This window comes from Salmo trutta, chromosome 13, assembly GCF_901001165.1.
Source record: "Salmo trutta chromosome 13, fSalTru1.1, whole genome shotgun sequence".
NCBI lineage: Eukaryota > Metazoa > Chordata > Actinopteri > Salmoniformes > Salmonidae > Salmo > Salmo trutta.
In genome coordinates this window covers 72,836,360-72,859,904 of record NC_042969.1, presented here as the reverse complement: position 1 = coordinate 72,859,904, position 23,545 = coordinate 72,836,360, and the positions used below count along the sequence as shown (strand labels likewise).

Sequence of the window (23,545 nt, the reverse complement as noted above, 5' to 3'; positions counted from 1 at the left end):
ATGTTGTTAGCTTCAGATGTCTAACTGTACTGTGTATGTATTGTGCGAACAAGGTTTTGTTAAGACTGCATGGATCAGTAGAACTATAATGTAATCATATTCATGCTAACATGTTTTCATGAAATCACCAGCAGAATCACAAAACAACTTCAGCAATGATTTCAAGGGTGGAAAAAATGTAAATGGAAGTACTTCTCCAAAGCGAATGTGTCACCCAACCCAACATGTAGGTGCAACTGAACTTCAACAACCAATGTCCAAAAAATAAACATTTGCTATATAAGACAAATCATAAAAACTGAGCTCGAAGAGAAAAATATTAGCCATTTCCTTCTATGTAGGTTGGGATAGCCATATATAGCAACAGCATGAAATATTTCTGTGCCAATGTGCCGGTCATTTCTGAAATATAGACAAGCTCTTATTTGTCAACCAACATTTCACTTATTGAGGTTGAAACTGTCAAAGTCAAGTGGAAGGTGACATTCCATTCCGATTCGAAATTCCAAATGATGGTTCAGCAGTTAGCTAATCTAATGCAAGTCCTCTCTGTTTCCAGAGTGGTGCTTTATGTGCCGACATGGTTCCATTACAGTTCCTCTAACATGCTAGAAATGCACTGGAAGACAAGGTGTTCGATAGGCCAAACATACAAAAAGCCTTATTCTGTTTTCAGAACACCTTCATGTTTTGGACAGGAGTTCAAACAGGGAGAACTGTATTAATTATCTGTGTGGCCTTAAGTTACTCATCCATCTTAGTTGGAGCAGATTTGCCTCCGTGGTTTTTCTACGGCCGGCTAAAATCCATCAATACCCTCGTCAAAGGTTCCAGACTGAAGCAGCCAACAGGGATAATGAATGTCAGTGGCTTCAAAGGACATTGAGAAAATATTCTTACGACAGTGTCAACACACATGGGGTTACTATTGATTTACATAATGCACTTTGAACAAGGACCCTTTCAAAGGCTAGACCTGGAACTCTCCTGTTCTGAGCATAAGGATGACGGTTGACAGCACAGAGAAGATGAAGGCAGTATTAGAGGAGGTGGATGAGTTGCTGGAGTAGGCCATACTTACAGCAATGCTGTGGCCAAAGCCAGAGCCAGACTGGGGGCTAGCAGCACTAATGTAGTTGCCCACGCCGGAGTCCTGGCTCGTAGTGCCATAGAGGTCAGCCACGGGCCCGGGACTGTTGGTGCCAGGGAAGGCTCCGGGCCGGGCCTGGTTGGTGCCTAACGGAGGGAGGTAAGCGGGGGAGCCAAAATTGGGATGAGCAACGCAGATATTTAGGACTGGTGGTGTGCAGAGATGGATAAAAGCTGAGTACGAGGCTGAGACCTGGCATGCACAGTGCGAGAGACTGTAAGGACACTGGTGAACTGCAAAACAACTAACTTGACCCTTACCTTAACCAAACCATTACCTTAAAGGGAAAATCCACTCAAAAACTATATTTTGGTATTTTTTTCATTAGTCCACTTTTGATACAAACCCAAAATATTTTGCATGTCAGGAGTCAAGTTTTCAAGATGTTGGACTTTCAAGAAGCAAAGTGTCACCGGCCACATTATCATGATGACGCAAAATACCAGTTTGAGTGGATTTTCCCTTTAACCTAATTTTAATCAATTCTGAAATTAAATATCGGTTTGCAAGTCAGGAGTGTCCGTGTAGCCTTTTCCATGCACAGTAATACTTGGCTGGAAAACACAAAGCACAAAACTCAATACACTACAGTCAAACAAGAAATGACAACATTAGAGAGGAAGAAGGAAGAGTGTACATAGTTTATGTATACATTTATTAGGCTCAATGCTTTATTCCCCAGTTGAAATAGAATGTAACGCAAGCAGAAATTGATTAATCTTTTTTAAATGTGCCGTTTGTTTGAGGAGCCTGGTATAAACATATACATATGGAAAATGGATACATATTCTACAAGCTATCTGACCAGCTCCAACTAAACATGGTTCTAAAAGAAGATGTAATTTAGGATGCTCATGCATGACAAGTTTTCTACTTTTACGTACTCTAAGCATTCATATTCCATGCAGACTATAAAAGAGCGCAGAAGGGAAGATATGAAGGCTATTTGTCTACACAGCAGCTGAAGGAGCTCATCTCAAGATCCTATAGGAGGTAAAAACGTGGCAGAGGAAAAGTGAGCTGCCTCTTTGCGGGTCCCTCTCCTTATCACTTTTTTACATCTCTCCCCCTCGCGCTGCGTCTTGCGTCCGCCAGCGTCAAATATGACTGCCAGTTTATGAATCCCTCTCATACAGTAAATTGCTCTGGGGATTTGGGCACAACACCCCCTATCTAATCAACACCTGTCACTAGGAGAGGCCCTCTCTCTCTCCTCCTTTAAATATATGATGGTGATTATCTTTCCCTTAGTGCCAGGGGTATCAGGCCTAGCTGGTGCCTGACAGCCAGGAAATTACACAGGGTGTCCTGGGTAATGCCTGCTAAAAGACTGCATCATCGAGTCACTTTTCCACGGCAGCCTACCACCAAGCCCAGCCGGCCCTTCCACACAGAGAGAGGCAGAGAGAGAGAGAGGGGCAGAGAGAGAGGCAGAGAGAGAGAGAGAGGCAGAGAGAGAGAGAGAGAGAGAGAGGAGGCAGAGAGAGAGAGGCAGAGAGAGAGAGACAGAGAGAGAGAGAGAGAGGCAGAGAGAGAGAGGCAGAGAGAGAGAGAGAGGCAGAGAGAGAGAGAGAGGCAGAGAGAGAGAGGCAGAGAACACATTAAAGAGCAGAGAGATGGAGCCCTCTGCATCTCAGAGCTCACCCAGAGAGAGAGAAGAGAGAGATAGAGCACACATTAAAGAGCAGAGAGATGGAGCCCACTGCCCGCCCTCTGCATCTCAGAGCTCACCCAGAGAGAGAGAAGAGAGAGAGAGACAGAAGAGAGTTTGTGCGTTAATGTGTGACGGGAAAAAGTCTGAACAGCCAATCTATACTGAACAAAAATATAAATGCAACATGTAAATTGTTGGTTCCATATTTCTCTAAAATTTTGTGCACAAATGTGTTTACATCCCTGTTAGTGAGCATTTCTCCTTTGCCAAGATAATCCATCTACCTGACAGGTGTGGCATATCAAGAAGCGGATTAAACAGCATGATCTTTACACAGGTGCACCTGGGAACAATACAAGGCCACTAAAATGTGCAGTTTTGTCACACAACACAATGCCACAGATGTCTCAAGTATTGAGGGAGTGTGCAATTGGCATGCTGACTGCAGGAATGTCCACCAGAAATGTTGCCAGATAATTTAATGTACATTTCTCTACCATAAACCACCTCCAATGTCGTTTCAGAGAATTTGTCAGTATGGGGGGGATTTCTGTCTGTAATAAAGCCTTTTTGTGGGAAAAAAATAATTTGGATTGCCTGGGCCTGGCTCCGAAGTAGGTGGGCCTATGCCCTCCCAGGCCCACCCATGACTGCGCCCGTGCCCAGTCATGTAAAATCGATAAATTAGGGCACAATGAATTTATTTTAATTGACTGATTTCCTTAAATTAACTGTTACTCAGTAAAAATCTTTGCATGTTGCGTTTATATTTTGGTTCAGTGTAGATGACCTTGACAGTGTATGTGGGGAAAACTATGGCTATAAAGCGAGAGAGGCAAAGAGCGCTAGATAGTCTTTTGAAAAGTATAACACAACGCCAGGGAGAAATCCCAGACCAGTAATACTGGAAATTAAGAAATAATAGGGGAATTCGAGGAACCATGGGGTTGGCTTAAATTACTCTAATTGTTGTCTAGACCACTGAGCCATTGCTGCAGTCAGCTCAGCACCAGGTGACCGTCTGTTTAGTGTGTTGAAAAGACAAATTCAAATATATAAAAACAAGAGCATATATTAAATAAAAAAATTGGGAGCCCATGGCGTGGTCTGCTCATTTTTCTCGCTGAGTGCCGCTCAGTGACACTCCCATTAATAAAGGAATATTAAATCAGTCTTTCCACTGCAGCCGGAGGCTTTCGGTTGGTGCGGATGTTCATTGAAAGGGAAGTCTATTAATGCGCTGGATCTGAAGACTCGTGAGAATAAGGGTTTTTAAAACCTGCTCAACAAAGGAGACAGTCTGGATGAGAACGGAGGTGGATTTTTGCCACACATTGTAATACGTGTCAAAATGAAATATCTCATTCAAAGCTACGTAGGCTACGCTATACAGATACACGTCTATGATCACCATAGATGATTGGATTGTGAAATATGTTAGTGTAACTGTGTTGCTCTCTAACAAGTGTATAAAAGCCACAGTACTACCTGTTTGGGGGTAGAAAACACACACAACGACACACACACACCAGATCAAAAATTCCTTCTCCCCCTAACATCAGCAGATTAAATAATGACAAAGTTACAGTAGCCTCTTTGTAAGGGAGAAATAAACCACTTCTCAGAGTGACACTGCTGCTTAGTAGTATCAAGCAATGTCTCTGATTGGCTGCACTGTTCTTATCAGAGTGACCCAGTCCTAACAAGACTGTTTTAACCAATTACCCACTCTATCTCTGTTTATACAGCAGGCTAGATCCCTCATAATTGGTGGACTTTGTTGAATTGCACATCCCCCCCAGCCGTTCCCATGTTGAACAGGATTAGGTATTTGAACCACACTGTCAGCCCCACTAATAACTACACATGACTTACGCTGATTCGAGCACAGTTGTGGGGTTAGAACACTATTGCTGATTTAAAAAGGTCAGAGTAACCCGATCTCATTGCAATAAAATGCTCCAGTCTAGATTTACAAAGGAAATGGGGTTTTAAGGTACCAACAAAAGAACTGGCAAAGCAAAAGAACAGTAAGGTGTGTGTTTGTAAAAACCATATCATTCAGACTGTCAGTGGATGAGCTATGGTAGTAAGTAACCTGTTCAATGCTTTCTGCAACTCGTTGTTCCTTCTTTGCTCATCAAATAGACTACATTCCAGCAACAAAACAATATCTCGAAAGATGTCAAGCCAACAGGAAAAATTTGCCACAGAACTTTTGCTCAACTTATTCATGATGATATTCATGAACGCTTGTCATACTTTTGTATCAGGGTTCTCTCTCTCTTACTTAAATGAGCAGTCTAAATACATATAAATGCAGTCATGTCAATTATGGTTCATCACCTTACATGAAAAAGTAATACACTGTACCAACAAACAAGATGCAATGTGGGTAAGCAAGGGATGGAGATCAATATTTGAAGGGTGTTATAAGAAAAAATAAAATTGTCCTTGATATATCTTAAACAAAAACCAGTACTGACAACAATACTACTGTATGCTGAACTGAAAATGGGTAACACTTATACATGTACTGTATGCCTATGTAGGGCAGCAGGTAGCCTAGTGTTTAAGAGCATTGAGCCAGTAACTAAACGTTTCCTGGATCAAATCCCCGAGCTGACTAGGGGAACAAATCTGTCGATGTGCCCTTGAGCAAGGCACTTAACCCTTATTGCTCCTGTAAGTCGCTCTGGATAGGAGCGTCTTCTAAATGACTTAAATGTAAAACATTTAAATGTTTGTAGGCACTACAGTACATTAGGTCACCATAACTGTGTGAAATGAGAACAGGGTGTCTGTCTGTCAACAGACATCCATCTATCCTTCCCTCAGCTCCACATGAAGTGAGTAAGCAGACAGAGACATGTATACATACATATCAAACTAAACATATCCTGAAGTCATTTCCAAAAGCAGTGTTATGAGGGTATAGCAGGCAAACTGCCAGGGGTAGGCTGGACACATAACATTTTTAACTACGCTTTTTTTCTGATAAAAACGAGTTCATTGCATCCACCGTGGAGCCCAGTTTCATAATATGACCATATTTCCCAGCTGCTTGCCGTCGTTTTGAAGTGATCACGAAAAAACAGGCCTTATTTTAGGGCCTTTTTCACCCTGCCAGATCCTATTAGTTCTATTGAGCACCGTGGCACCAACTCGCCTTCAGAACGTTCTATTCCCAGCTTATTGTTCTACGTCACAATGCCTGCTTCACTATTGTTGGCAATGAGACCTGCTCACGTTGTTTATAGTTAAAAAGTAAACAAACAAAACATTACTCATGGAACTCTGAGGAACTCCATTGTTTACTATAGGGGAATTTTTGGCATGTCTGTCTATTTCGCCAAATATCTCGCAATGTGTATTTTACATTTTTTTTCAAGTCGGACGCCATTTTAATCATGAGAATCTCCTCTTCCTAATTATGTAAGTTTGGCCAGCGAGCTTGGTTGTCATCAAATATTAGCCCCAAAATACTTTTTGCCCTTGGAAAGCTGAGCTCCACCTATTGTTTTCCTATGGAGCGGCATGCCAGTCTATTTCGTCAAATATCTCACGATGTATATATTTATATTTTTTGTCGGGCACCATTTTAATCAGGATAATCTCCTCTTTATAATTATGTAAGTCTGGGCAGCGAGCTTGTTTGTCATCGATCACTAGACCAGAAATAGTCAGAAGTTTTCATTTTTTCCCTACTTTCTCATTACGCAGACATAAGCACATTTGACACACAATCGAGGTGCGGATGTTTACTTTCTACACAAGTTGTTTGTTTCTAGTTTCGTCCGACGAACAGATTGTAGTGGTCAAATAAAAAGTGATACATTTTTTTGTGCCATTTAGGCAAAATGGAATTCTAAGCATCACTCCAGTCAAAACAGGCTCTGCAAATGTTCGATTCCATTAATTTGCTATGGGCTCGCACTAGTGTTCCAGCTGAGCAAATGTTATTTTGCTGTTTTTCAGCCTTGGGTGAATTTTGACTCGTTCTATTGTCCAGCCTACCAGGGGTGCTACGCTACAGTACACAGTGCATCAACTTCCTCTGATAGGTACTGTTCCCTTCTCTGTCTCTATAAACTCCTCTTTCCTCTCACTTTCTTTTACACTCCCTCTCTTTTTCTCTCTCTCACAATAGCCTCATGAATTCGTAACTTGAATGGCATCATTGACTGATTGAAGGATTGAAGGAGACGTTAGCAGGGTACACACCTGGGCTCTTAAAGGGGTCCGGGCTGTGCTGCAGGTGGTGCTGGAGGGGGGAGTTGCAGGCGGAGGTGGCATGATGCTCACTGTGCTGCAGCATCTGAGCAGCCTGGGGCCCCAGGGAGCCATAGTCGGCAAAGGAGCAGGGGGGGCCCCGCAGGTCACTGGGCCCGGCCCCGGAATAGAACCCATAATCTGGGAACCCTGAGAGATAGGGGTATAGTATAGGGAGGGAGGGAGGGAGGGAGGGGGGGAGGGAGGGAGGGGCGGGATGGGACGCATGTCCATCATCGTGGAAACACTTTACACAGTACTGTAGTAATGTAATGACTTGGTTTTTGTGTGTGTTATTTTATTGCTATGTTGCTGTTGTTTTTCTACATGGCATTGTAGTGTGTTACAGGGCAAGGCAAACTACAGTAAACATCCATACTGGTTTTCTTCCTGCTTCTGCCCACCACCCCCCAGCAGCCCCACTGAGAGACTGCGTACAGAGGCACTACACTACACACACACCAACCCTGCTCCCTAACACTAGTGTAGCTGAAGACTTCCACAATGGAACTCAATGTGGCCTCAAGCTAAAAATGATGGTCAAAGAAAATCTTTAGTAGAATTTACAACAGGTCAGCTCATGTTATCATCACTTGCTCGCTTCAAAATACACACACATAATAACTGTGTGAAATACACACACTAAGAGCTCAAGGGTGAAAAATAACCAAAATGAGATTCTCCTAAAATAAGCAGGAGAATGATTAAGAAAAATCTATTCTTCATGTTTGGGCTTCTGCTCATAAATCAATAAGATTAGAACAGAAATTCCTCATACATTTTAGATTTGACATAGGCAAGATTCCACAATGTACTGGACTACTGATGCGGAGGAGAGGAGAAACAGACAAGGCATTTGTTAACTATAAAGCTTTATGTCCCCACAGCTCTGTTCCATAGACACTCAGCGCCCTCACAGAGAGCTGCATTATCTGTGTAAATGGACTGCACTTATCAAGGATATTTTCTATTTTTATTTGAAATTCAGTTTAGTTTGGTAGTTTTCAGACCTGATTTGCTAGTTTTTATTTTGTTATAGTTGTATAAAAAGATGTATATTTTGTTTCAGTTTCAGGGTTAAGGACAGAAAACATGCCTGGGAGGCTAGGAGACAGTTGTGTTTAATAGTTTTTTTTGTGTGTTTTTGGGGATGTTATTTCTTGCAAAGAAAGATATGTATATACAATTATAGTCATGTTTGGGGATGAATTTACTTCTGCCAGATGCCTTTTATTGAGGTTTTGCACTGAACACCATTGCACTACATTTTCTGCCCATTGAAAACCATTCAAAAAGACTACAAAAGTCTTGGGTCAGGTCATAGGTTAGATTAGGAATAAATTATAAAGTCAATTTCAATGTGACTTGGATTGAAAAGGAATAGCACAGAGACTGGTGAAAAAAATATGGTGGAAGGAAACTCTCGCCCATGTTAACACCAATCTTTTGATTTGATTTATTAGGATGACCATTAAACAACGCCATATAACAAAAAAGACAGCGACAAAATACTTTACAATTTACATATGTTCAAAAACATGAACATATAGTGTGTGTGTGTGTGTGTGCATCTATCAGTTACACACACTGTACATGTCAGTACATACACACAACAAGGTAACTGAAGTAAATGACTATCGCCCCGTGGGACTCACTTCTGTCATTATGAAGTGCTTTGAGAGACTAGTCAAGGATCATATCACCTCCACCATACCTGCCACCCTAAACCCACGTCAATTTGCATACCGTCCCAATAGGTCCACAGACGATGCAATCGCCATCACACTGCCCTATCCCATCTGGACAAGAGGAATACCTATGTAAGAATGCTGTTCATTGACTACAGCTCAGCATTTAACACCATAGTACCCTCCAAGCTCATCAATAAGCTTGAGGCCCTGGGTCTCAACCCCGCCCTGTGCAATTGGGTCCTGGAGCCCCCAGGTGCTGAAGGTAGGAAACAACATCTCCACTTCGCGGATCCTCAACACCGGGGCCCCACAAGGGTGTATGCTCAGCCCCCTCCTGGACTCCCTGTTCACCCATGACTGCGTGGCCATGCACGCCTCCAACTCAATCATCAAGTTTGCAGATGACACAACTACAGTGGGCTTGATTACCAACAACGACGAGACAGCCTACAGGGAGGAGGTGAGGACACTTGGAGTGTGGTGTCAGGAAAGCAATCTCTCACTCAACGTCAACAAAACAAAGGAGATGATGGTGGACTTCAGGAAACAGCAGAGGGAGCACCCCCCCATCCACATTGATGGGACAGCAGTGGAGAAGGTGGAAAGTTTTAAAGTTCCTCGGCGTTCACATCACAGACAAACTTAAATGGTCCACCCACAGAGACAGTGAGGTGAAGAAGGCACAACAGGGCCTCTTCAACCTCAGGAGGCTGAAGAAATTTGGCTTGTCACCTAAAACCCTCACAAACCTTTACAGATGCACAATTGAGAGCATCCTGTTGGGCTGTATCACCGCCTGGTACGGCAACTGCACCGCCCACAACCGCAAGGCTCTCCAGAGGGTGGTGCGGTCTGCACAACGCATCACCGGGGGCAAACTACCTGCCCTCCAGGACACCTACAGCACCCGATGTCACAGGAAGGCTAAAACGATCATCAAGGACAACAACAACCCGAGCCACTGCCTGTTCACCCCGTTACCATCCAGAAGGCGAGGTCAGTACAGGTGCATCAAAGCTTGGACTGAGAGACTGAAAAACAGCTTCTATCTCAAGGCCATCAGACTGTTAAACAGCCACCACTAACACAGAGAGGCTACTGCAGACTTGAAATCATTGGCCACTTTAATAAATGGATCACTAGTCACTTTAATAATGCCACTTCAATAATGTTTACATATTTTTCATTACTCATCTCATATGTATATACTGTATTTTATACCATCTATTGCATCTTGCCTATGCCGCTCGGTCATCCATATATTCGTATTCCATCCCTTCACTTAGAATTGTGTGTATGAGGTAGTTAGGTAGTTAGTTAGGTTAGATATTACTGCACGGTCGGAACTAGAAGCACATTTCGCTACACTCGCAATAACATCTGCTAACCATGTGTATGTGACCAATACAATTTGATTTGATTTGACATGGGGGAGCGGCGTTGTGCCGTGAGGGGTTGACTTATTTGTTTTTTGAAACCAGGTTCGCTCTTCACTTGCGCTATATAAGATGGAAGGGAGTTTCATGCACTCATGGCTCGGTGGAATACTGTACGTTTCCTTGAATTTGTTCTGGACCTGGGGACTGTGAAAAGACCCCTGGTGGCATGTCTGGTGGTGTTAGTGTGTGTGTCAGTGCTGTGTGTAAGTAGACTATGCAAACAATTTCCAACACATTGCTTCTTATGAAAACAAGAAGTGATGCAGTCGTCTCTCCTCAACTCTTAGCCAAGAGAGCCTGGCATGCATAGTATTAATATTAGCCCTCTGATTACAATGAAGAGCAAGACCTGACGCTCTGTTCTGGACCAGCTGTCTGCAGCTTTACTAGGTCTTTCTTTGCAGCACTTGACCATATGACTGGACAATAATCAAGATAAGATACAAAAATTGAACCTGCAGGACTTACTTTGTGGAGTGTGTTGTCAAAAAAGCAGAGCATCTCTTTATTACGGGCAGACCTCTCCCCATCTTTATAACCATTGAATCTATATGTTTTGACCATGACAGTTTATAATCTATGGTAACAACAAGCAATTTAGTCTCCTCAACTTGTTCAACAGCCACACCATTCAATACTATATTCAGCTGAGGTCTAGAACTTAGAGAATGATTTGTACCAAATACAATGATCTTAGTTATAGAGATGTTTAGGACCAGTTTATTACTGGCCACCCATTCCAAAACTGACTGCAACTCTTTGTTAAGGGTTTCAGTGACTTCATTACCTGTGGTTGCTGAGGCATATATGGTTGAATCATCAGCATATATGGACACACATGCCTTGTTTTGCCAGTGGCAGGTTATTGATAAAAATGGAAAAGAGTAGAGGGCCTATATCATTGATCTTGGCTTCATAATACATTTTATTATTTTTGTTGAGTTTAATCACATAATTTCTCAATTTGCCGTAAGTCAGCCAGACTTATTAGCCACTCCTTTTCCCCCATTTATTTCAGCCATACAGTTTTTCAATTCCTCATCAATCCATGGAGCCTTAACAAATATTGTAACATCATCCACATAAGAGTCACAGCAAAATCTTTTGTATGATTTTTTATACACTATTTTGGCCCAGCCTTTGGAACTTTGGCTTTCCTGGACATAGCCACTATATTGTGATCACAGCATCCAATGCATATACAGATTTAGAACAAAGTTCTACAGTATTAGTAAAAAATGTGATTTTACATGTGGATGATCTTGTTCCTGTAGTGTTTGTAAACACCCTGGTAGGTTGATTAATAACCCAAACCAGATTACAGGCACTAGTTACAGTGAGAAGCTCCCTCTTGGGTGGACAGCTTGATGAAAACCAGTCAATATTCAGGTCCCCAAGAAAGTAGACCTCTCTGTTTACATCACATACAATATCAAGCATTTCACACATATTATTTAGATACTGACTGTTAGCACTTGGTGGCCTATAGCAACACCCCAAAGGAAAAGGCTTTAGATGTGCCAAGTGAACCAGCAACAACACTTCAATAACATTTTACATAAGATCTTCTCTGAGCATTACAGGGATATGGCTCTGAATATATGTGTATGCTGCGGGGTTGAAGCTACAAACCCATAGGCTTGGCTTTCTCATCCCTTCCAGGCTTTTGGGAGGGAGGGTGGACAACAAGCCTGTCATAGCGGATATAAGCAATGTCCCCACGCACTCTGGCAGCTTTCATGGCTGGCATAAGTTCTTTCCTCTTCTGGCGCACAGCTTCAAGATAGTCCTAGTTGAGGAAGATGTACAGTGCATTCGGAAAGTATTCAGACCCATTGACTTTTTACATATTTTGTTACGTTACAGACTTATTCTAAAATGTATTAAATTAATGTTTTTCCTCATCAATCTACACACAATACCCCATATTGACAAAGCAAAAACAGGTTTATAATTTTTTTTTTTTAAACAGAAAACATTATTTACATAAGTTTCAGACCCTTTGCTATGACACTCGAAGTTGAGCTCAAGTGCATTCTGTTTCCATTGAGCATCCTTGAGATATTTCTACAACTTGATTGGAGTCCACCTGTGGTAAATTCAATTGATTGGACATGATTTGGAAAGGCACACACCTGTCTATATAAGGTCCCACAGTTGACAGTGCATGTCAGAGTAAAAACCAAGCTATGAGGTCGAAGGAAATGGAGAGTTCCGAGACAGGATTGGGTCGAGGCACAGATCTGGGGAAGAGCAACAAAAAATGTCTGCAGCATTGAAGGTCCCCAAGAACACAGTAGCCTCCATCATACTTGAATGGGAGAATTCTGTAACCCTCAAGACTCTTCCTAGAGCTGGCCACCCGGCCAAACTGATCAATCTGGGGAGAAGGGCCTTGGTCAGGGAGGTGACCAAGAACACAATTGTCACTCAGACAGAGCTCTAGAGTTCCTCTGTGGAGATGGGAGAACCTTCCAGAAGGACAACCATCTCTGCAGCACTCCACCAATCAGACCTTTATGGTAGAGTGGCCAGACAGAAGCCACTCCTCAGTAAAAGGCACATGACAACCCTCTTGAAGTTTGCTAAAAGGCACCTAAAGACTCTCAGACCATGAGAAACAAGATTCTCCTGTCTGATGAAACCAAGATTGAACTCTTTGGCCTGAATGCCAAGCGTCACGTCTGAAGAAAACCTGGCACCATCCCTACGGTGAAGCATGGTGGTGGCAGCATCATGCTGTGGGGATGTTTTCAGTGGCAGGGACTGGGAGACTAGCCAGGATCAAGGGAAAGAGGTTTTAAAAAATTGTTGCACATTTATAAAAAAGTACAGCGAGATCCTTGATGAAAACCCGCTCCAGAGCCCTCAGGACCTCAGACTGGGGCTGAAGGTTCGTCTTCCAACAGGACAACGACCCTAAGCACACAGCCAAGACAACGCAGGAGTGGCTTCTGGACAAGTCTCTGAATTTCCTTGAGTGGCCCAGCTAGAGCCTGGATTTGAACCCGATCGAACATCTCTGGAGAGACCTGAAAATAGCTGTGCAGCAATGCTCCCCTCCAATCTGACAGAGCTTGAGAGGATCTGCAGAGAAGAATGGGAGAAACTCCCCAAATACAGGTGTGCCAAGCTTGTAGCATCATACCCAAGGTTTGTCATTATGGGTTATTGTGTGTAGATTAATGAGGGGAAAATAACTATTTAATCCATTTTAAAATAAGGCTGTAACGTAACAAAATGTGGAAAAAGTCAAGGGGTCTGAATACTTTCAGAATGCACTGTACGTTCCTCTGAAGTTCTTGGCTCTTTCCAGAACAGCTACCTTGTCCTTGAACCTCAGGAACTTGACCACTATCGGCCTGGGCCTGTCACCTGGGCCGGTGTTGGGTTTTCCAGTCCTGTGGGCGCGCTCCACCACAATCTCCTGTGGTCCATCTTCAGTTTCTCCGAGATCATTTCCCTCAATTTGTCCTCAGACTACGTCCAGGTCTAATGTGGAGATTCTGCAATTCCGTCCACAACCATGTTGTTCCACCTTGATTGCCCCTCGAGATGATTTCTCTGTTATTGTTATATTGGATTCATATACAGAACTGATGTCCTCTCCCAATGACTTACAGACTGCTGTCATCTTGCTGTTCTCCTGTTTAAACTCAAGCTAACACTGGGAGAACTGCAAACTGTTCTTCAGGTCCTGGACCTCTCTGGTCAGGTCATCCATTCTTTTATTAGTTCCACCAGTATTCGGACAAAAAAGTTGAAGCTATTTTCTTGTTGTAGTAACAACTGCTTTAGAACTGTTTTTATTTGTTTAAAAGATCCTTCACCTGTGATAGAGAAACTCCACTGTCCTCAAAGGTACTCCCGCCGGCTTTGGTCTTTGTCATGGTAACAACATTAGGTTACGCTGTTACTCCATGCAGTTCCAGACAGGGCAGGTCGCAGGGAATATTGAAAACAACAAACAGCAGGGGTCTAGACAGCCACAAGCCAGGGACAATCCGCAGTCTCAGACAAAATGGCGAAGTGCGTCGCGGGCTACGTTCAAGCTAACTTGATAGGCAGCTAGCTAGCAGCTAGGCAGGATCACTGGACAGATAGTAGCGGTCCTAGCAACTAATGCCAACTGCATCGCAGGATCCAAACTCAAAAGGTAGCTAGCTAGTAACGAAACTGACAGATTTCCACCGGTCTAATGTCCATTGCTTGTGTTTCTTGGCACAAGCAAGTCACTTCTTCTTACTGGTGTCCTTTAGTAGTGGTTTCTTTGCAGCAATTCGACCATAAAGGCCTGATTCACGCGGTCTCCTCTGAACAGTTTAATGAACTTATCCTCTGCAGCAGAGGTAACTCTGGGTCTTCCTTTCCTGTGGCGGTCCTCATGAGAGACAGTTTCATCATAACGCTTGATGGTTTTTGCGACTGTTCATTAAGAAACTTTCAAAGTTCTTCAGATTTTCCAGATTGACTGACCTTCATGTCGTTTCTCTTGCTTATTTGAGCTGTTCTTGCCATAATATGGACTTGGTCTTTTACCAAATAGGGCTATCTTCTGTATACCAACCCTACCTTGTCACAACACAACTGACTGGCTCAAACACATTAAGAAGGAAAGAAATTCCACAAATTAACTTTTAACAAGGCACACCTGTTAATTGAAATGCATTCCAGGTGACTACCTCATGAAGCTGATTGAGCGAATGCCAAGAGTGTGCAAAGCTGTCATCAAGGTAAAGGGTGGCTACTATGAAGAATCTCAAATATAAAATATTTTTTGATTTGTTTAACACTTTTTTGGTTACTACATGTATTATTTCATAGTTCTGATGTCTTCACTATTATTCTACAATGTAGAAAATAGTAAATATAAAGAAAAACCCTGGAATGAGTAGGTGTGGCCCGAACTGAGACAACAGATGCAACATGTACTTTGAAGACAGAGTTTTAAACACTCAAGGAGATGAAAAACAGAAAGAGAGAAGGGTTCAGGATGCACCAGCCCACTCCACTCCTCCGCATCTCTCCAGAAGAGGGGGATGCCCACTCAAGCAAGGCATTTTTTTATAATTTAAGGAAGGGAACAAAACATACACCTAGGTTTAATACATATTTTATGTGCACGCTAATAGCCGGGTGTCCTTGAGGTTCAAAGTGATTTCTGAGCTCCCCTCTAATTAGCCGTCCCGTTCTGTTTCCTCTCGTCTTCCTAATTAGATCTTTAACAACAAACAAATGAAGACCTTTACAGAGCAACGCCCCTGACACCCACATTAGTTCACACTGAGGAGGTGGCCTCCGGCTGGCCCCTTCCCTTTGTCTGTCTGTCCCCCTCACAGGCCACCCGCCATGGTGGTAGCCTGCAGAAACATCCCTCTAAATACAGACTAGCGAGAATAACGTAGCAGGAACGACAGGAAGACAAATACAACATTATCGCTCTTGCACACGCGCCTGTGCGCACACACACTTACAACAAACACACCTGGCGGCTTTGTTTGCACTGACATGGAAAATGAGTCCTTGCTGCCGGCGTCCCTGGTGCCGTGAAGGTCTTATCTAACAAAGCACAGCAAAATGACTTGTATTATTCAGGGAGATCACGGCTAATGATAGCACTATCTATGTAAAATGTGGAATAAAATGCAGTTAAAAAGCTCCCATTTACAGACTACAGAGACCACTGGATCGGCCATCTGGAAGAATGGAGGCGCTTGATTATCGCGCTGAGCTAATTCTCCTTTCTGTGCATGCAAATGATTCACTTTGAGCATGTGGAAGTGAAAAACGGAGCGGAATTAAACAGCAGCATTGGAGAGATCAAGGTTGGGACCATAATGGCAGGGCTCTGATGTTCCTCTAGCGACTCATGTCTTCTGTCTGTATGTCCATTCTGATGGAGAATAGCAAAGAAAGCTGGAGGTATAATCCAATTACATAAAATGAGAGAAAAGAACTCTATTACAACAGTTGTTTCAACTCCCAACCACCGCCGTAACATGAGCAGTGTTCAGCAGCCTGTCTCTATCATGGCCAAACAGATGCATTGGAGCTGTGGAACATCTGCAGGGCCCCTGGCCCCCAGAGAGAGTCTGTCCCTGGCCGCAGCCGCAGCACTTCCCTGGCAACACAGCTGAAACCCGGCGTGGCTGGGCTGACTGGAGCTCTGGAGGAGTGTCTCGTCAACGCTACTACCATTAGAGAGACCCCATCTGGGAAAGACACTACAGAGCCACTGGGAGGATGACATGACAGAGGCTAAACACAGGCTCGAGTTCTCTAGTCCTCTCTGCCATTACACATAACACTCCACAACATGTATCAAAGGGTACAAACATGAAATAAACCAAACTAATGAATAAATAAATAGCCCTTTTTATGAGATGTTAGATAACATAGAGGTGATTTGTTGCTGCAGGGAATCGTAGTGCGTTGCTTTCCCTTCAGTGGATGTTCATGTGAGGCCAGGAAAACCCTTAAACAATACCGATGGCCAACAACCCGTGTACAATATAGTTACATCATCACATTCAGCAGCATAGGGCCACTGTACTCGCCCAAACGCCCCCTGTGGTGTGACGACCATGATATAGTCTCCCATTTCAGTTCAATCTATTAAAAACAATCATTAACAAATAATATATTAATAACAAACAACCAAGATCAGGTGGTCTTTCTCTGCAACATCCCTATTCTTAATTGGGGGGCAATTACTCATCTGCACAACAAATTAGTGTGTCTCTGGGTTGCTGTGGCAACAGGATGGGGGACTATATAGGCTCAATGGAGTGGATCGTTGAGGGAGCGTTATCATTTATGATTATAATCGCTCTCCTCCACTTCCCTTCTCAGCATGTTGTGTGCATGGAGGACGGATGAAGTCCATTCTAACCACTTCCATCATGGTCATCACCATTACTGCCAAAATCACTGTCATCATCCTCTTCACAAGTCTGTTTACCAGTCTGTTTACCAGTCTGTTTACCAGTCTATCTTTTTAAACAGAGTTCTACAAGAGCACATCCAGTAGAGATTTTGATTTCATGTTTCAAGTGGTGCTTTCGAAAGTTTTGAAATGCTGGTAATGTCACAGAGAATGCTAGCATTTGCTTCCGCTTTGTGTCATTATGAATGAAAAGCGTCTTCTTTAACATGTCTGGGTCTACTGCCAAGTCTGTCGTCTAAACGTTGTGCCTAATGGAGGGAGAAACGCTTAACACCTTTCCTGTCAGCAACATTATTCACACTATTTATGTGTTGATGTGAGAGAAAAAAATAACTGTTGCCATTTAAAAAGCCCTTCCATAGAAATATAGTGGAAGAGTTGACCTGGAGGACTGGTGCCAACCTTGGAAATAACATTTCACACAATCACCTGCCTCAGGCTACACTGTCAGAGGCACTGGATACATTAGATATGGCCCCAGAGTGTGTGTGTGTGTCTATTTACTCAAACAAAACCCTGTCTCGTTCAGTCACACACACTGACCTTGCAAGTAAACACCTGCATACACACTCACACACGTACACTTCCATTCAGGGAGGCACAAGTGTGTACGCATGTATAGGCACAGAGCAGTGCAGATCTCTTCAGAAAAAGTGAATAATACACTTGTCAAATGTGTTTCAAAATTAGCTTTGAATTTCAGAGCATCTGCAATTAGCTCCATTTCCACCTATGTCATTTGAAAAGATGAGGCTCTCTTTCTGTTCTGCCTGGAGTGGCTTTCAGTCCCCGTCTCAAACACCATTTTCTAACTGAATAGGTGACTAATTAACAAAGGACAAGTTCTTTTCAGCCTGCGATGGCAGTTCATAAATAATCGCTAGATAATGGCTCCTCATTTTGTGCTCCGATAGGCTGGCATAATGATAGTTAATAGATGATATATCCTGGATGTTCACAGGCAGAGGAGTAGTACCATCCATCCACAGACACAGTGCTACAGCCCTTATATCTTCACTCAACACGCTTTCACATCCACAGACCACACACACTTTCATCATCACACTCAAACAAACAAACACCATGAGAATAGAAGTGGACAGGAGCTCACAAACAAGTGGTGCTGGACAGCTGGTAGAGGACTGCTGGTTTAATTTGATTTGCTCGTAGAGGACTGTTGGTAGAGGACAGCTGGTAGAGGACAGCTGGTTTAATTTGATTTGCTCGTAGAGGACTGTTGGTAGAGGACAGCTGGTAGAGGACAGCTGGTAGAGGACAGCTGGTAGAGGACAGCTGGTAGAGGACTGCTGGTTTAATTTGATTTGCTCGTAGAGGACTGTTGGTAGAGGACAGCTGGTAGAGGACAGCTGGTAGAGGACTGTTGGTAGAGGACTGTTGGTAGAGAACTGTTGGTAGAGAACTGCTGGTAGAGGACTGCTGGTAGAGGACTGTTTGGTAGAGGACTGTTTGGTAGAGGACTGCTGGTAGAGGACTGCTGGTAGAGGACAGCTGGTAGAGAACTGCTGGTAGAGGACTGCTGGTAGAGGACTGCTGGTAGAGGACAGCTGGTAGAGGACTGTTTGGTAGAGGACAGCTGGTAGAGGACTGTTTGGTAGAGGACTGCTGGTAGAGGACTGCTGGTAGAGGACTGCTGGTAGAGGACTGTTTGGTAGAGGACTGCTGGTAGAGGACTGCTGGTAGAGGACAGCTGGTAGAGGACTGTTTGGTAGAGGACTGCTGGTAGAGGACTGCTGGTAGAGGACAGCTGGTAGAGGACAGCTGGTAGAGGACAGCTGGTAGAGGACAGCTGGTAGAGGACTGCTGGTAGAGGACAGCTGGTAGAGGAGCCAGGTAGAATTGAGCAGACACATATACACTGTATCTATCTTAATCATAAGAGGAGACATTTCCACACCCTCTGGGCTCTAGGCAGGGGAGTCGGGGTGACCTAGTTTGAGTGAACAGTCTGTTTTCCTTTAGAATGATTCTGACATAGCTGTCCATCAGGGGGTGGGAAAGGGGGGAAACTTTCTGTGGTCCAGGGTCCAGGTTCGACCCATATTGGAGAGAGAAGGACAAACGAACAGGAGACATTTACTGATTGAGGGATGCAGATCACCTAAATAGAGTGATTACCTGCAGCTACAGAGGAAGGGGAGGGAAGGAGGCAAGACGGTTAAAGAGACGCTAGTGTCTCATTCCATTCTCCTCCAACTCAACCTCACTTTCCTGACACGTCCCCTCAACATATGACAAGGAATCCAGCGGGCTGCATTTAGAACTGAGGTCAGTCACTGGTTGGACCAGCGTGTCAGCTGCCTGGGACACATGAATAGAAATCATGTCCTGCCAAGTCAGGCCCAGAGTGCCATGGTGCTTCAGCTCTGAGCTGCTGCAAATCAGGCTAATGTCGTAATCACACAGGAGTCTACCTAGAGGAAAGGACCAAACCCTCTGTACAGTGCATTCACAAAGTATTCAGACCCCTTCACTTTATCCACATTTTGTTACGTTACAAAGTTACAAATTTATAACAAATTAAAAACAGAAATACCTTATTTATTCAGACCCTTTGCTATGAGACTCGAAATTGAGCTCAGGTGCATCCTGTTTCCATTGATCATCTTTGAGATGTTTCTACAACTTGATTGGGGTCCACCTGTGGAAAATTCAATTGACAGAGGTCTGACAGAGCTCCTCTGTGGAGATGGGAGAACCTTCCAGAAGGACAACCATCTCTGCAGCACTCCACCAATCAGGCCTTTATGGTAGAGTGACCAGACGGAAGCCACTCCTCAGTAAAAGCCAGCTTGGAGTTTGCACAGACAATGACAAACAAGATGCTCTGGTCTGATGAAACCAAGATTGAACTCTTTGGCCTGAATGCCAAGCATCACGTCTAGAAGAAACCTGGCAAATACCATCCTTACGGTGAAGCATGGTGGTGGCTACATCATGCTGTGGGGATGTTTTTCAGCAGCAGGGACTGGGAGACTAGTCAAGATCGAGGAAAAGATGAACGGAGCAAAGTACAGAGAGATCCTTGATGAAAACCTGCTCCAAAGCACTCAGGACCTCAGACTTGGGTGAAGGTTCACCTTCCAACAGGACAATGACCCTAAGCACACAGGGGGTAGTAGGGTGTGAGGGAGTAGTAGGGTGTGAGAGGGTAGTAGGGTGTGAGGGAGGAGTGGCTTCGGGACAAGTCTCTGAATGTTCTTGAGTGGCCCAGCCAGAGCCCAGACTTGAATCCGATCGAACATCTCTGGAGAGACCTGAAAATAGCTGTGAAGCGACGCTCCCCATCCAACCTGACAGAGCTTGAGAGGATCTGAAGAGAAGAATGGGAGAAACTACAGGTGTACCAAGCTTCTAGCGTCATACCCAAGAAGACTCAAGGCTATAATCACTGCCAAAAGTGCTTCAACAAAGTACTGAGGAAAGGGTCTGAATACTTATGTCAATGTGATATTTCAGTTTAAGAACTTCTATACATTTGCAATAATGTCTAAAAACCTGTTTTTGCTTTGTCATTATGGGGTATTCTGTGTAGATTGATGAGTAAAAAAAAATAATTTCATCCATTTTAGAATAAGGCTGTAATGTAACAAAATGTGGAAAAAGTAAAGGGGTCTGAATACTTTCCGAATGGACTGTACATGATAATGAAGGGGGGGGGGGGGGGGAATAAATGCAACCCCAAACGCTCCGGATCTCTCCTAGATACCAGTTTTTGAGATTGTCATCAAGAATGACTAACAACCAACAACTACCATGCAGATACGGTAAGAAAATCCTGGATACCATGTCAGCTTGTAGAAGTAGATACACAGAAAACAACAGTAGCTAGGAGCTATGACTATGTCCACCACTACCATGACCACTACAGGTGGCATGCACTGAAGTCACACTGATACACACAGGGATCAGGCACAACAGGAGGAACACACATAAATGACAGAACGGTTATATCTTTGTACATAAAAACACTCTACAGTAAATCTAATAAACACAAACTCTTCATCTAATGAAGACAGGATGGAAGAGAGAGAGAGAAAAAATAAAGAAATAGAGCAGACAGAACAAACGAATGAGCATGGAGGAAGAAGAGATGAGAGAAGTTAGAGAAAAAAGGTAGGGTGTGAGGGGATAGTAGGGTGTGAGGGAGTAGTAGGGTGTGAGGGAGTAGTAGGGTGTGAGGGAGTAGTAGGGTGTGAGGGAGTAGTAGGGTGTGAGGGGAGTAGTAGGGTGTGAGGGGGTAGTAGGGTGTGAGGGGATAGTAGGGTGTGAGGGAGTAGTAGGGTGTGAGGGGGTAGTAGGGTGTGAGGGGGTAGTAGGGTGTGAGGGGGGTAGTAGGGTGTGAGGGAGTAGTAGGGTGTGAGGGGATAGTAGGGTGTGAGGGAGTAGTAGGGTGTGAGGGGGTAGTAGGGTGTGAGGGAGTAGTAGGGTGTGAGGGGGTAGTAGGGTGTGAGGGGTAGTAGGGTGTGAGGGAGTAGTAGGGTGTGAGGGGGTAGTAGGGGTGTGAGGGAGTAGTAGGGTGTGAGGGGGTAGTAGGGTGTGAGGGGGTAGAGGGTGTGAGGGAGTAGTAGGGTGTGAGAGGGTAGTAGGGTGTGAGGGAGTAGTAGGGTGTGAGGGGGTAGTAGGGGTGTGAGGGGGTAGTAGGGTGTGAGGGGTAGTAAGGGGTGTGAGGGTGTGAGGGGGTAGTAGGGTGTGAGGGAGTAGTAGGGTGTGAGAGGGTAGTAGGGTGTGAGGGAGTAGTAGGGTGTGAGGGGATAGTAGGTGTGAGGGGATAGTAGGGTGTGAGGGGGTAGTAGGGTTGAGGGAGTAGTAGGGTGTGAGGGATAGTAGGGTGTGAGGGAGTAGTAGGTTGTGAGGGGGTAGTAGGGTGTGAGGGAGTAGTGGGGTGTGAGGGGATAGTAGGGTGTGAGGGAGTAGTAGGGTGTGAGGGGGTAGTAGGGTGTGAGGGGTAGTAGGTTGTGAGGGGATAGTAGGGTGTGAGGGAGTAGTAGGGTGTGAGGGGGTAGTAGGGTGTGAGGGAGTAGTAGGTTGTGAGGGGATAGTAGGGTGTGAGGGAGTAGTAGGGTGTGAGGGGGTAGTAGGGTGTGAGGGAGTAGTAGGGTGTGAGGGGGTAGTAGGGTGTGAGGGGGTAGTAGGGTGTGAGGGGATAGTAGGGTGTGAGGGGGTAGTAGGGTGTGAGGGGGTAGTAGGGTGTGAGGGGATAGTAGGGTGTGAGGGGATAGTAGGGTGTGAGGGAGTAGTAGGGTGTGAGGGGGTAGTAGGGTGTGAGGGGGTAGTAGGGTGTGAGGGGATAGTAGGTTGTGAGGGAGTAGTAGGGTGTGAGGGGGTAGTAGGGTGTGAGGGGGTAGTAGGGTGTGAGGGAGTAGTAGGGTGTGAGGGGGTAGTAGGTTGTGAGGGGGTAGTAGGTTGTGAGGGGATAGTAGGGTGTGAGGGAGTAGTAGGGTGTGAGGGGGTAGTAGGGTGTGAGGGGATAGTAGGGTGTGAGGGAGTAGTAGGGTGTGAGGGGGTAGTAGGGTGTGAGGGGGTAGTAGGGTGTGAGGGGTAGTAAGGTGTGAGGGGGTAGTAGGGTGAGAGGGAGTAGTAGGGTGTGAGAGGGTAGTAGGGTGTGAGGGAGTAGTAGGGTGTGAGGGGATAGTAGGGTGTGAGGGGATAGTAGGGTGTGAGGGGGTAGTAGGGTGTGAGGGAGTAGTAGGGTGTGAGGGGATAGTAGGGTGTGAGGGGATAGTAGGGTGTGAGGGAGTAGTAGGTTGTGAGGGGGTAGTAGGGTGTGAGGGAGTAGTGGGGTGTGAGGGATAGTAGGGTGTGAGGGAGTAGTAGGGTGTGAGGGGGTAGTAGGGTGTGAGGGAGTAGTAGGTTGTGAGGGGATAGTAGGGTGTGAGGGAGTAGTAGGGTGTGAGGGGGTAGTAGGGTGTGAGGGAGTAGTAGGTTGTGAGGGGATAGTAGGGTGTGAGGGAGTAGTAGGGTGTGAGGGGATAGTAGGGTGTGAGGGAGTAGTAGGGTGTGAGGGGGTAGTAGGGTGTGAGGGAGTAGTAGGTTGTGAGGGGGTAGTAGGGTGTGAGGGGGTAGTAGGGTGTGAGGGGGATAGTAGGGTGTGAGGGGGTAGTAGGGTGTGAGGGGGTAGTAGGGTGTGAGGGGATAGTAGGGTGTGAGGGGATAGTAGGGTGTGAGGGAGTAGTAGGGTGTGAGGGGGTAGTAGGGTGTGAGGGGGTAGTAGGGTGTGAGGGAGTAGTAGGGTGTGAGGAGTAGTAGGGTGTGAGGGAGTAGTAGGGTGTGAGGGGGTAGTAGGGTGTGAGGGGATAGTAGGGTGTGAGGGGGTAGTAGGGTGTGAGGGGGTAGTAGGGTGTGAGGGGATAGTAGGGTGTGAGGGGGTAGTAG

General features: G+C 44.9%; 1 protein-coding gene across 1 annotated transcript in view; it reads right to left on the bottom strand.

Moving 5' to 3' along the window:
• LOC115206486 (RNA-binding protein Musashi homolog 2) overlaps positions 1–23,545 on the bottom strand; it is a 406,246-nt gene that overhangs the window by 3,866 nt on the left and 378,835 nt on the right. Inside the window, exons 12-13 of the mRNA XM_029773542.1 lie at positions 7,029–7,226; positions 1,082–1,236 (exon numbers count right to left, since the gene is read on the bottom strand). Of these exons, the coding sequence (XP_029629402.1) occupies positions 1,082–1,236; positions 7,029–7,226 (353 nt within the window). The remainder of the gene's footprint in view (positions 1–1,081; positions 1,237–7,028; positions 7,227–23,545) is intronic.